The 13,847-nt window shown below is 34.7% G+C and overlaps 1 protein-coding gene across 1 annotated transcript; it reads left to right on the top strand.

The window, feature by feature from the left end:
* Positions 1–7,989: 7,989 nt before the first annotated feature.
* On the top strand, positions 7,990–13,611 carry LOC107847776 (ferredoxin, root R-B1). Its single transcript, XM_016692260.2, has 2 exons — positions 7,990–8,339; positions 12,958–13,611. The coding sequence occupies exon 2, from the start codon at positions 12,965–12,967 to the stop codon at positions 13,415–13,417; it is 453 nt and encodes a 150-aa protein (XP_016547746.1). The 5' UTR covers positions 7,990–8,339; positions 12,958–12,964; the 3' UTR covers positions 13,418–13,611.
* The last annotated feature ends 236 nt before the right edge of the window (positions 13,612–13,847 follow it).

The following is a 13,847-nucleotide window of genomic DNA, read 5'->3' as shown; positions in this document are numbered from 1 at the left end:
AACTTGGGAAGCTGAGGCGAATATGCGATCCAAGTACCCGCACCTATTTTTTGCAAACTCCGATCAAGCCGAAGGTACCGTTCTTTCCTAAATCATGCACTTTTGATAAAAGTTGCAGCAGTTCAGCTGTCATTTACTATGTGTTCAGCTGTAGTTTCTTGAAGTTATGCATTCGGAGTGAGAAACGATGTGGTGATGAGTCTAACGAATAGTTTCAGCTGTATGCTCTATTTCCTACCTAATCTTGGCATGTCTAGCGTCATTCGAGGATTAATGTTTCCAAGGGGGGGATAATGTAATATCCCGGGAAATTTTTCATTGAAATTTTGTGCGTAAACGTGTTGGGTTCTGTCTTCTAGAATGAATTATAAATTTTCCGTGTAGAATATCTTAGATTACAACCCACCATTGTGTAGATTATTGAATAATCTTTCCAACGATGTATGGATCATCCAAAACGGACACCCGAGCGACGAGTTATGAACATTCCGATCGAACCGTGAATAGTAGTGAACAGTAAAACGTGCAGGAAAAAGTACTAAGGCCTAACGTATTTTTGCTCCATCTTTAAATGATCATAACTCCTTGTACATAATGATCTGGGTGATTTACTATATATCAACGGAAAGCTCTGCGAGTCGTCTTTCCAATGAAATTGGTTTCATCTAATTTGACTATCGGAGCAAAAAGTTATGGTCGATCTACTTCAGCCTATCAAAAGGGAATTTTTGGGTCAACTTCAAAAGATCATAACTCCTCGTACACAATGATCTGGGCAAGATACTATATATCAACGGAAAGATATGAGAGTCCTCTTTCTAATGAAATTAGTTTTATCCAATTTGAATATCAGAGTAAAACGTTATGGTTGTCTACTTCAGACTATCAAAACAGTCCACCAAAGGACAGATTCGAGAATTATTTGATTTTTAGGGGCGTTTTGGTCATCCCCCCTCACCCAAAATCAGTCCAAACCCTATATTAAAGCCTATTAGAAGCATTATATGTTATATTTCATCAAATTCCCTCAAAAAGAAAACCCTAAGCTCCTACATCCAACTTCAAGAACCTTCAAAGTTCACCATTAATTCTGCAAATTTATTCAAGATTCCAAGTTCCTAGTTCAAGAACTCCAAGAATCATCATTCAAAGGCACGATTAACATCTCAAAATTGAGTATCGATCTAAAGTTCATCATTCAAGGTATGTGGGGTTTTTCAACAAGAACTCTCTTTCGTCCTTGTGCCCAAAAGTAATTTTCTTTACAAAGGCATGAGTTTTATTTGATTTTTACGAATTTGAAGTATGAACCCATATCTTATGATGATGATTATGAAATCTTGATGTTTATGATTTTGAAAGATGAATTTACATGTGTGGACATATAAAGCATGAATCTTGAACGATATTTATCATGATTTTGATATTTGGGTCGTGAATCCCCATTGAAAATTGTATTTTTTTTAGAAAGTGTGTGTTATAAGCACGTTGATGTTGAATATTTGAGATATTTTGAATGATTTGACCTTTTGGTCTTAATGGAGTTGTTTTGAACTCGAGTGTGAAAGAAATCCACAACGTGGTTGATTTTGATAGATGGGAAGCATGATGGCTCCCGATGTATATTTATATATTACTAAAATTGCTTTGTTGTGGATTGTCTTTGAAATGATCTGAGCTAAGTTCGGGAGAAATCTTTAGCACTGAGTGGGAGGTATAAAGCGACCTTACTTCCCTAGAACTACGTGCCCCCGTAGGAGTGAGCCTGAGGCTGATTTATATAGTGATCACTAGTTTGTATGAATTTGATATCGATAGTCCTACTCCGATGGCAAGGATAGGACGGCTCTCCCCAACGTGGGTTGTACGTTGGACTCCATATAGCTCACATGATTTATGTCGGTTATAGGATCTCCCAGTGTGTGTGTGTTTCCTTGTGTCTATGGTGAATGGTGAAGTGATTTGAAAGTGGAATTGTGAAAGTTATTCTTTTGAAAGATTTAAATGATATTTATATTATGAGAATTGATATTCTTGATGAACTGAAAGTGATTGACAAATTATATGATGACTCACATGTGTTATTGTACTTATTTCATCCTCTCATGATTACGATGATTTTCTTCTGGCTATGTGAGTCTTTCATACAACCTGCAAATTTCTTATAAATATTTATGATGATGATGTTTATACAACTGCATACACCCCCATATACTCGGTTCCTTTCCATGGTACTGACCCACATCTTCGGATATGGGCTGTATTTTCTCGGATTGTAGGTTCAGGTGCTCAGTTCCAGGTTCGACAGTGATTCTTCGGGCACGCTGTTCTACATCCTCTGTTGTGGTGAGTCCTCATGTTTCGAGGACGTGATGTCTGATGTTGGTTTCACGTAATTGTTTACATTTGATAATTGAGTATAAGTCAGTTAGGGCATGTCTCAATGGCTCGCTGGTTTTATTAATTTTCTTAGAGGCTTGTCAGACTAGTATAGATGTTGGGAGTTGACTAATAAGTCGTATTTTGTTATCTTTCTGAAATTCTTTTATTCTTGGATGATGATTACTCTGTTGATATTTGAGGGTTATTTATGGAAACCCTGTTGATTTGTGTTGAACTGAATGAAAATGGCTCAAAGGGTTAGCTTAGGGCTACTTGTAGCCTCAAGCACAGTGTGACGCTCCGGGACCCGTTTTTCGGGGCGTTACAGCCAATTAATTGAGCAACCACTTCGTTGCAAGACGATTGAGGACGGCCAATTAATTGAGCAACCATTTCGCAGTCATGACATTATCTGAGCCCACTTTTTAACAAAAAAATATATTTTTAAATATTGATACGCATACATACTTGTTCAATTTATTTTGATTATTTTTATTTATTACTAATATTCTTTTTTTAAGTGTTTATACAGGTTATTTTGAAATATTCGTCAGGAGTTGCAGTCAAAGGGGTGTATTTTATATTCTCACACTTGTACAAACAACAAAAAAAATTAGTGAAAATTTTACTTTCTGGGTGTCGGGCGGGGATATTCTTTATTTATATAATTTCATCAATTTTAGGCAAAACTTAGACCGTTAATATTTACATAAAATAATTAAGTTAATCAACTTATTCACATTCACATATTACATAGCTCTCTTTTAATAAAAATGAATTTATATTTTCCTTTGTGATTTTTGATTAAAAAATACTTTTTCTTTTTAGTATATAAAAGATACTTTTCTTTTTTTATACGTTACCAAAAAAAAATTCCTTTTACATGAAATCTTTATATTTTTATACATACTTTTTTACATATTTTCATAAAATAAAATTTATTTATATATTTAATACACATACAACTTTATATCATTTAAATATTTATACCTCCTCCCTCTTTGATAAATTTAGTCTAGTCGGGTACCACACTTGTGGATTCTGAAGGATGCCTAACCCCTTCCCTTCGGAATAACTTGAACCCTTACCTAGAATCTAAACTGGTTTTATAGACTAGACACAAGTCATGCATTTTAATAAATAAAAAAGGGTTTTCCTCATTTCCCTTAAAATAAGGTGGCGACTCTGTACAATTTTCATTCTTTTAGAATCCATAACGTCGTGCTTGTTTTGACCTCAGGTAAAAATAGGGCGCGACACCGACCATGCAGCTCCCTAGAAAAGTGTCCATCAGCATTGTCTTTCTTTCAGAGATACAACAGACGAAATTACATTACCGGATACACTTTCATATTTGCACTTGATTCAGATTTCGCATCTGTTAAGATAATTCCATCAGCCAGATTTGTTAGAAGTTACTTTCTACCCTGTGTCTCTTCTTTAATTAGCTCTCAGATGATATAATCTTCCATCAACAATCCATTTTCCCTCGAAAGCATTCTCCTACTGCACCTTCTGGCATATAATCATCAACCCGAGCGAGCAACCCAACTATATAAATTTTGGCCAGCGCAATAACTATATTGATTTTTCATTCTTATTTGATGCAGTGCGAGGCTTCGAGGGCCCTCTAAGGATCCAATGCACACTTAAAGTTAAGTCCAATCGCTATTGGTTCTCTGCAGTGACGACAAATATTGATCCCTTCTCAAAACTTGACACGCATAAACACGAGCACCAATCGTTAGTAATTCGTAACAGGGTATCTGCACCATCTTCATGAGGTCCTCAGCCTTATCAATTTCGAACCCATCAAACTTAACGGTACAATGCAGGATCTTGTTTGAATGATCAATGCCTAATCGGTTAAAAACTGCATTCACAAAAACATTGTACTTTGTGTGTGTTGTCCCGGTAACCTTATTAGTAATACATACTTAACTCCCACATATATGATAGTGGATTCATCTGCATGCACCTTATTCTTCCTAGCCCATCTATGGCTTAAATTGAATAAATAGATGACTAGCTTGTTGCAACAGACGACACATCTATTTATATTGTCAATCAATTGGAGACATCTGTTACGACAGTGATCAACTTGTTGCAGAAATCAAACAGATATATACATCTGTTGCAAAAAGATTGCCAGTATGTTGTAAGTTATCTAACAGAAAGAATATATTTTGTAACAGATTACCCATCTGTTAGATTTACTTTAAAGCAATTTTCTTTTCTTTCTGAGATACAATAATTTATAAATAGGTCTCTCCTTACAAAAATGGATGATCCAGATTCGTACAAGAATATTCATATTGAGTCCTTGCGTGAACTTCAAAGGCAGTTTGATTGATGAACTCCAGAGAGATATTTGGCTAACTTCGGAGCAAGATTGCCGGATGAATGAAAGATGTCTGATTGACAATAATAATAATAGTAGTAATAATAATTAGGTAATGTGTTTTATTTTAGCGATTATTTTCCTCCTTTTGTATATCAAATCTACCCAAGGGATTCAAAAATCTATGAACATTCATTTTATTTTGTTGTCGACTTTGAATTTTTAATTCTTATTTAGTATTTAATAATAATCATTCTGTTTATTCCTTGTTCTCAACATGTCGACGGTTAGTGGTAAGGATTGAGCAACAATTTGTGTCAACAGTTAGACGTTAATCTGCTACGACAGATCAATCATATGTTGCACCTGGCAGTTATTAATAAAAAAGGACTATTGTTGTTATTGAGAGGGTGAAAAGAAAAACATGACTCGGAGTTTCGATTATTCAATATGAAAAATATTTCATAAATAAATAATAAGAAAATAAATAATAAACACAATTTATAACCACAATTTTAATAACTGGTCGTGACTTTTCACCATTTTTATTTTTTAAATTATTTATTATATAATAAAATGATTATTATTTTGTTAAGAAATTTGAAAAGGTGTTTTTTTTTATATAAAATAAAAAAGTAAGCAAATTTAGATTAATGATATGATGATATAGTTATTTTTTAAAAAAAAAAAGGTAGATTATATGTTGCAACAATTAAATTATCTTATGCAACAGGTTCACTATGGTTGCAACAGATGATATATTTGTTGTTACAGATGATTTATGTGATGCAACCTATATCGAGTCACAACTCAATAAAAGTAGTTCTTGGAAAGAACTAATTAATAATAATAATCTGAAAAGTCATGACTTATCACAATATTTCTTAATTTAATTAATTCATTACTTTTCACATTAATAAAAAATGTAATTAATAAATGGAGGTGAACAGTTAGATTATATGTTGCAACAGATATGTTATCTGATGCAACATATTTTATATTTGTTGCAACAGATAATATACCTGTTGTCACAGATGTGTTATCTGATGCAACAGATATAGAATCTGTTGCCACAACTCAATAAAAATGGTTCTTCGAAAGACTACTTAATAATAATAATCTGAAAAGTCATGATTTATATCACAATATTTATTTTCTTAATTTAATCAAAAATTTAATTAATGTATGGTGGTGAATAGTCGCGCCTTTTTGCCTCTCATTCAAATTCAATCCTCTATAAATAGGTTTGTCCTTACTCAATCGTTCATTCAAATACACACTCTATTTATTTATTGCATCTCGTCTTTCATATTACACTCTAGAAGATAAGATTATGGCTGACCCAGTGTGGGACGTTGCTTTTCTGCAAGACGCCGTGAATGAACTTTGGACTTAAGTTCGTGATCTACAATGAGAATTGGGAAGAGTTAGATCAAGAATGCTCCGCGAGATACGCAGGCTGAGGAGGGCCTTGTTGCTACTTTCGGTTGAAGATTGGCCGGCTGGCAATGATGATGCTGATAATAATAATAATAATTAGACTATTATTTTTCTTTTAGTTTATTATATGTATTTTTATTTGTTTAATAAATAAATTTTGTTTGATTTTTGACGTTTCAATCCATATTTAATTTTCATTCTGTCTATTATCTTCTCAACAAACATTTTGACGATTCGACGTAAAAAGGAATAATTTAGAATCCAGCAGCAATAGCAAGATTTAACTGTTGGGTTTGTGGCAGGGGTTGATTTGTGTTGTTTCAAACAGATTAATCATTCGTTGCAACAGATAATTAGTCTGGTGCAACAGATAATTAGTCTGGTGCAACAGATAAACATCCTGATACAACAGATAATACAATGATGCAACAGATAAATAGTCTGATGCAACAGATTACCCATCTGATGCACCAGATGATTGATCTGTTTAAATTGTGGACACTTTTGCTGGATTAATAGTCGAGGTTCAATCCATTGTTGGAAAAACAAAAGTGTACCCAGATGACAAATTCGAATAAAAATCATAATTTTATTTACCAAAGTAACCTATGAAGTAATGCCAAAGTGGAAAGTGATGTAGTAAACAAAATCTGACCTAAGAAATTGGTCAGCTCGCAGCAGTAGCGTTGTACCAACAACAACAACAACAACAACAAATGGTCCACAAGAAGAAGATGAAGCAGAAGATGATGAGTAAAGCAGCAGAAACAGAAACAATTAACAACAAAAATCGCTAAAAGAGAGAAAACAACAATGGATGAGAAGAGAGAGAAATACGTTTTTTCCCTCCGTTTTTCGTTATTTTAGGTATACATTGGGATCAAAGTGTAAATTTAAAAACTTGTGGGTTATTTTAAAACTTTCTCAATTTTCTTAATACATAATAAAGTAATTGTCACCTCCAACTAATAATTAAAACTTGTGTCACCTACATCTCATTTCAAAACTCTTTTGTCACCTGTGGCCCAAACCCCCCTCTTTCTCTCTTAATTTGTCTTTAATTTCTACAAACTAACAAATCTTTTCAATTTCTTAAACTAACATTTAGTTCAAACTTGAAGATTCTCGTAAATTAAAATAGATCATAATAGTATTTTAGTTGCAACTAAGATTCAGTTTCTTTTCATTTTGATTGCTACTCTTTCTATTTTATGAGTATTTCTCTTATTGGTGAAATCGAAAATTGAATCGTTAAGAACTAAAGATCGATAAACCGAACAAATAAACATAAAATCAATCGAACCGACTGATGCACACCACCACCTTAGTTGTCACTCTACATAACTTGTCTTTAATTTTCGGAGGTACCTTCTTATCACACAAAACTCGAGAGGCGATCCTCCATTTCATCCATCCTGCACCAATACTATATGTAACTTCCTCGTCAATCTCCCTATTCTCCTGTATCATAGACCCAAGATACTTAAAACTATCTCTCTTCCGAATGGTCTAGGAATCCAGTTTTACTACCACGTCAGCCTCATACTCCATCTCGCTGAACTTGCACTCCAAGTACTCCATCTTGATCCTGCTCAACCTAAAACTTTAGACTCTAGAATTTGTCTCCATACCTCTAATTTATCATTAACACCTCATCAAGTCTCGTCAATCAAAACTACATCATCAGCAAATAACATATACCAAGACACCTCTCTTTAAACATGTCGAATCAAAACATTTATCACCTAGACAAATAAAAATGAACTAAAAGTCGATCTCTGATGTAACTCCATCAAAACAAAAAAGTATTTCGAATCTTCGCTCCAGGCCTTAATCAACCCAGCGTAGGCCGCCAAAACACCTCTAACCTCCAAATATCTAAATTATAAATACAAATATTTTTAAATTAATATTTCTATTTTTGGTTTGGTGGGTGAAAAAGTGAAGCCCATGGGCGTTAAAGTGGGTTTTAGGGTATTTTCCACTTGCACTATTTGCCCCCCTCTCTCTCTATAGCTGCTCAACATTGCCCTTCTATTATAGCATAATATATATATATATATATTATGCTGCCAACTTTGCCTTACACTTTCTATAAATAGTTTTTTTCATCTCTGCTCCCTTGACAACTCCGCTGATTTTCTTGATTCATCATCAAGAATCACTTGTTATATTGGTAAAATTTCTCATTTTTCTATTACCCTTTTGAAAGATTCTTGGATTTTAGTTGTGAGATTTTGCTTGCTTGGTTTATGTACATGTATTTTTTTTATGTGTTTGGTTTTATGAATTGGGGTTTTCCTTTTTTTTTTTTTTTTTTTTTTTTCTGCTTTTTTTTTGTTTAGATTGGATCTTTTAGAAAAGCTGGATTTTTCATGTTTTTTTTTTTTGTTTCATTTTCTTGATTCATCATCAACCAAACCTACTGCTTATGTATTGGTAAAATTTCTCATTTTTTTTACACCCTTTTGAAAAATATTTTTGGGTTTTATTTCTGAGGTTCTGCTAATTTGGTTCATGTTGTTTGAATTTTTGAGTTATTAGTTTTAAGATCCTGCTTGTTTGGTTCATGTGCATATTGTTTTCTGTGTTTTATGAATTGGGGTTTTCCTGATTTTGCAATTAGTTGTTGAGATTCTGTTTGTTTGGTTCATGTACATGTTGGTTTCTGTGTTTTATGAATTGGGTTTCTCCTGTTTATGCTGCTAGTAATTGTTGAGATCTCTTATTTGGTGGAGTTGTGTTAAAAGATTGAATCTTTTAGTTGTGAGATTCTGCTAGTTTGGTTCATGTGCATGTTGTTTTCTGTGTGTTTATGAATTAGGTTTTTCCTGTTTTTGGTATTAGTTGTTGAGATTCTGTTTGTTTGGTTCATGTACATGTTGGTTTGTGTGTTTTATGAATTGGGTTTCTTCTGTTTATGCTACTAGTAATTGTTGAGATCTCTTATTTGGTGCAGTTGTGTTAAAAGATTGAATCTTTAAGAAAAGTTGTTGTTTTGTTTTACTGTTTTTGTTAGTTTCATTTTTCTTGATTTATCAGCAGCCAACCCCACTTGTTATATTGGTAAAATTTTCTCATTTTTCTATTACCCTTTTGAAAGATTATTGTGTTTTAGCACCCAAGGGTGTGGCCTAGTGGTTCAGCGAAGTTGGATTGAGCACCATGAGATATCAGATTCAATTCCCAACCTAGACAAACACTAGGTGATTTCTTCCCTTCTGCTCTAGCCTTGGTGGACAGAGTTATATGGTAATTGATGCTGGTGGGAGGTGGCAGGTATCCGTGGAATTAATCGTGGTGCGCGCAAGCTGACCCGGACGCCATGGTCATCCAAAAAAAAAGATTATTGTGTTTTAGTTGTGAGATTTTGCTTTGGTTTATCTACATGTTGTTTTATGAATTGGTGTTTTCCTGTTTTTGCTATTTGTTTTGACATTCTGCTTGTTTGGTTCATGTGCATGTTGTTTTCTTAGTTTTATTGAGTTTTTTCTGCTTTTGCTTTTAGTTGTTGAGATCTCTCTGGCTTTTTGGAGTGGTGATGGGGGTTCCAATCATTTGGTGAAATTTTGTTTCAAAAGATTGAATGTTTAAGAAAAGCTGGATTTTTCCTTCTTTTGTTATTAGTTCAGTCAACTCCACTACTTATATTGGTAAAAGTTCTCATTTTCTATTACCCTTTTGAAAGAATTCTTGGGTTTTAGCTATGTTACATGGGATTCTGTTGGTTTGGTTCATGTACATGTTGTTTTCTGAGTTTGATGAATTGGGTTTTTCTTGTTTTGTTATTAGCTGTCAAGATCTCTTTTTCTTTTTGGGTGGGGTGGGGTGGGGTGGATGGGGGGTCCATCATTTGGTGAAATTCTATGTTAAAAAGATTGAATCTTTAAGAAAAAGCTGTAATTTTCCATTACCCTTTTGAAAGATTCTTGGGTTTTAGACGTGAGATTTTGCTTTTTTTGGTTCATGTACATATTGTTTTCATCCACGTGTTTGAGTTTTATGAATTGTTTTTTTCCTTTTATTGCTTCTATTAGTTGTGAGATTCTGGTGGTTTGGTTCATGTGCATGTTGTTTTCTGACTTTTATGAAATTGGTTTTTTTCCTGTTTATGCTATTTGTTGCTGAGGTCTCTTATTCGATGAAATTCCACGTTAAAAGGTTGAATTTTTTAGAAAAAAACTGCATTTTGAAACTCTGAGTCCGACTGTTTTTTCATTGCCCTTTTAATGGATTCTTGGGGTTTTCCTGTTTGTGCTGTTAGTAGTTGTGAGATTCTGCTTGTTTGGTTCATGATATGTTGTTTTATGTATTGGGTTTTTTCCTTTTTTGGCTATTAGTTGTTTGGTTCTCTTATTTGGTGAAATTCAGTGTTAAAAGATTGAATCTTTAAGACAAAGCTGGATTTTGAAATTTTGAATCTTTTTGTGAGCATTGAATTCAAAGTCAAAAAACATAACTTGTAGCCGGATGACATGTAGATGGAAAATGACCTTTGAACCTCTCTCTGTCATATGTTTGTTGCTTTGCATAGTAATATGAATACATTAATGAAAGAAATTTGTTTTGTCTTTTCTCTAATTCTTTTCTATTTTCACTTTTTTGGTTTGTTATGCATTGTTTAGTATGATAATGATATGGAATGACCTTTGATATAGAATGGGGATTCATGTAGCCGTCTCCAATTTGTCTTGGACCGAGTAGTATTTGTTGTAGTTTGTTTGTTCTGCTGTGGCTAAGTATAAGTCCAGAAACATTTTGGTGAAAACTTAGGCGTTATGTCCCGATACTCTGGCTTTTGTTTGTATTGTTGAAGTCCTTAAATCGGATTGTTAAAAAAAATGGACCTTAGTAATGTTTGCAAATTGGATATGCCGTCTTAATGTGATTTGATTTAGTGAATGTAGATGGAGAGTGCTTATCTTTTAATTTTTGGGATAATTCATAGAGGATGATAAGAGAATAGCTTTCCTGATATATAGGAATTTACTACTAGTCTAATTTTGAGCAAATGCAATTCTCTAAAAGTTACAACTTACGGAGGACATGACCCTTGCTAGGAAGGTGTGGAGGACGCGGATTAGGGTAGAGGGTTAGTGGGTAGGAGTTCGTCCCTAACAGTAGGGAAGTGTGTTTTGTTTGTATTTGTGCCTAGAGTTTTTCGTTCGTGGTGCGTCGGTGATTTGTATAATTTCAAATAGATAGTTTATAGTATTATCTTATGGTTGTCTTGTTTCCTGCATTAGCTAGCAGTTCCATTTTGTTTTGTGCTTTTATGTTTTTTTGTTTGTTATACTGTTATCTGTCCTGAGTCGGGGGTCAATCGGAGACAACCTCTCTACTTCATCTTAGGTATTGGTATGGACTGCGTACACTTTACCCTCCCCAGACCCCACTTTGTGGGAATACATTGGGTATGTTGTTGCAATTCTCTAAAAGTTGATTATTTTAGCCTGAAGTTGGGGAACATGTAGAAGTATTGAACATCCTTCGTTGAATGCATTCTTTAGTCTGATTAACCATGCCGATTTGTCTGAGAGGATATTGATATTGTGACTATGCAATGCTTTTTCAATTATTCCTTGAGCCGAGGGTTTATCGCAAACGGCCTCACTACCTCCCAAGGTAGGAGTAACGGTCTGCATATGCTCTACCCTCCCTTGACCCACTTGTGGGATACACTGGGTGTGTTGTTGTTGCCATTTGTGTGTAATGTGCATTGTTAGCCCTTCATTCATAGCCATTAGTTGACATTGTAAAACGAACAAGTGTGACACTTGTTTCACAACATGGAGCTTCGAGTGAAGAACAGAAAGCCACTCGCTTGCCTCTTCTCATTATGCTCCAGATATTCATAGCCTTTTTGTTTTAGAAATGGACTTAATAGAATTTCATTTCTTTTTCATCTACCACAGGGCGTATTTCGTCAAAATGTCATTACCCATTAGTCTTGACATTGTAAAAGCAACACGGTATAACACTCCTTACTATAGAATCATAGATTACTATGCCACTAGATTTTTATTTTCACAACATGGAGCTTCGAGTGAAGAACAGGAAGCCACTCGCTTGCTTCTTCTCATAATGCTCCAGATATTTAAAGCCTTGTTTTTGTAAGAAATGAACTATCAGATTTTCATTTCTATTTCTTTTTCATCTACGACACGGCATATATCATCAAAAACATCAAATTAAATTTGGTTCATTTGTGTGAAATGTGAATTTTAAGCCTGTTAATTGGAGAATCATAGATTACTATGCCACTAGATTTACTAGATTTTATCTTCACAACATGGAGCTTCGAGCGAAGAGCGGGAAGCCACTCGCTTGTTCTTCTCATAATGCTCCAGATATTCAAAGCCTTGTCTTTTAAGAAGTGGACAATCAGATTTTCATTTCTTTTTTATCTACTACATGGGATATATCGTCAAAATGTCAAATTTACTCGCTATCGCATTGAGCTTGTAGCAGCTTCTCCATTGCTGCTACTCTGACATCAACAGTGTGTTGTAGAATTGGGTTCATACATAGCTCTAGGTACTCATATTTATATGCTTGTCATTAATGTTAAGGAGAGAATTTATAACACTTGAAATGGACTTGTTGACTTCTGTCAACAAGCAAATGAGCGCTCGAGGTTGATTTGATTCTTTTTACTTTTGCTCTTGGTATGTATGTCGAACTCCTTAGCTTCGTACATATACCATAATTGTGTGGTGTACTAGGCGTTCTGCTTGAACATATCCCTATTTATAACTTGTGCATTTCATGATCACTTTTAAATTTGATCACAGGTAAAACATGTCGACCGCGAGGCTTCCCGCCACTTGCATGTTCAACGCGGCACCTCAGAGCCAAAGAAAGACTGCATTTGTTAGAATGCCATTTTCACTCGGTTCTGTAAGGAGCATCTCTAAGTCCTTCGGTTTGAAAGCCGACTCTGGGTTTAAAGTATCAGCGAACGTTTACAAGGTCAAACTCTTTTGTCCGGATGGTACCGAACACGAGTTTGAAGCACCTTCCGATACCTACATCCTCGATGCAGCTGAGGACGCTGGAGTCGACCTCCCTTATTCTTGCAGGGCTGGCGCTTGCTCAACTTGTGCTGGGAAGATCGAGTCTGGCTCTGTCGATCAATCTGATGGATCTTTTCTGGACGACAACCAAATAAACAACGGCTATGTGCTCACTTGTGTTGCTTACCCAACCTCTGATTGTGTGATCCACACACACAAGGAGGGTGATCTTTACTAGATAAAATTCAATTTCTAGTTATGCTTGATGATGTTGATCTTGGTCTAAAGTAAAAGAACTAGATATTGCTTTTTATTCCTTCTAGTATCAGAACTAAAGTGTTCAATCAAGAACATGTTTTTGTTTCATAAATGCTTATGTAATGCAGTCTTTCTTATATATGAATATGCTAGTGGCTTTATATTTTGCCTAAATCCTTGATGAATATGTTGGTGGTTTTATACACTCTTGTGGTGGACCCTTCCTCGGACCCTGCTCATAGTAGGAGTTTTAGTGCACCGGGCTGTCCTTTTTTCCCTTGATGTTCCATTTAATTCTGTGCTTCCAACCATCACAAGTGACTCAAATTCTTTCACTTGTTCTTTTTACTAATTTGCATTCAATTTTGTTGAGTCGAGGTCTATTGGAAACAACCCCTCTACCTCAGCTC

Source organism: Capsicum annuum, chromosome 11 (assembly GCF_002878395.1).
Source record: "Capsicum annuum cultivar UCD-10X-F1 chromosome 11, UCD10Xv1.1, whole genome shotgun sequence".
NCBI lineage: Eukaryota > Viridiplantae > Streptophyta > Magnoliopsida > Solanales > Solanaceae > Capsicum > Capsicum annuum.
The sequence above is the reverse complement of the archived record's forward strand: the minus strand, read 5'-3'. Positions and strand labels throughout refer to the sequence as shown.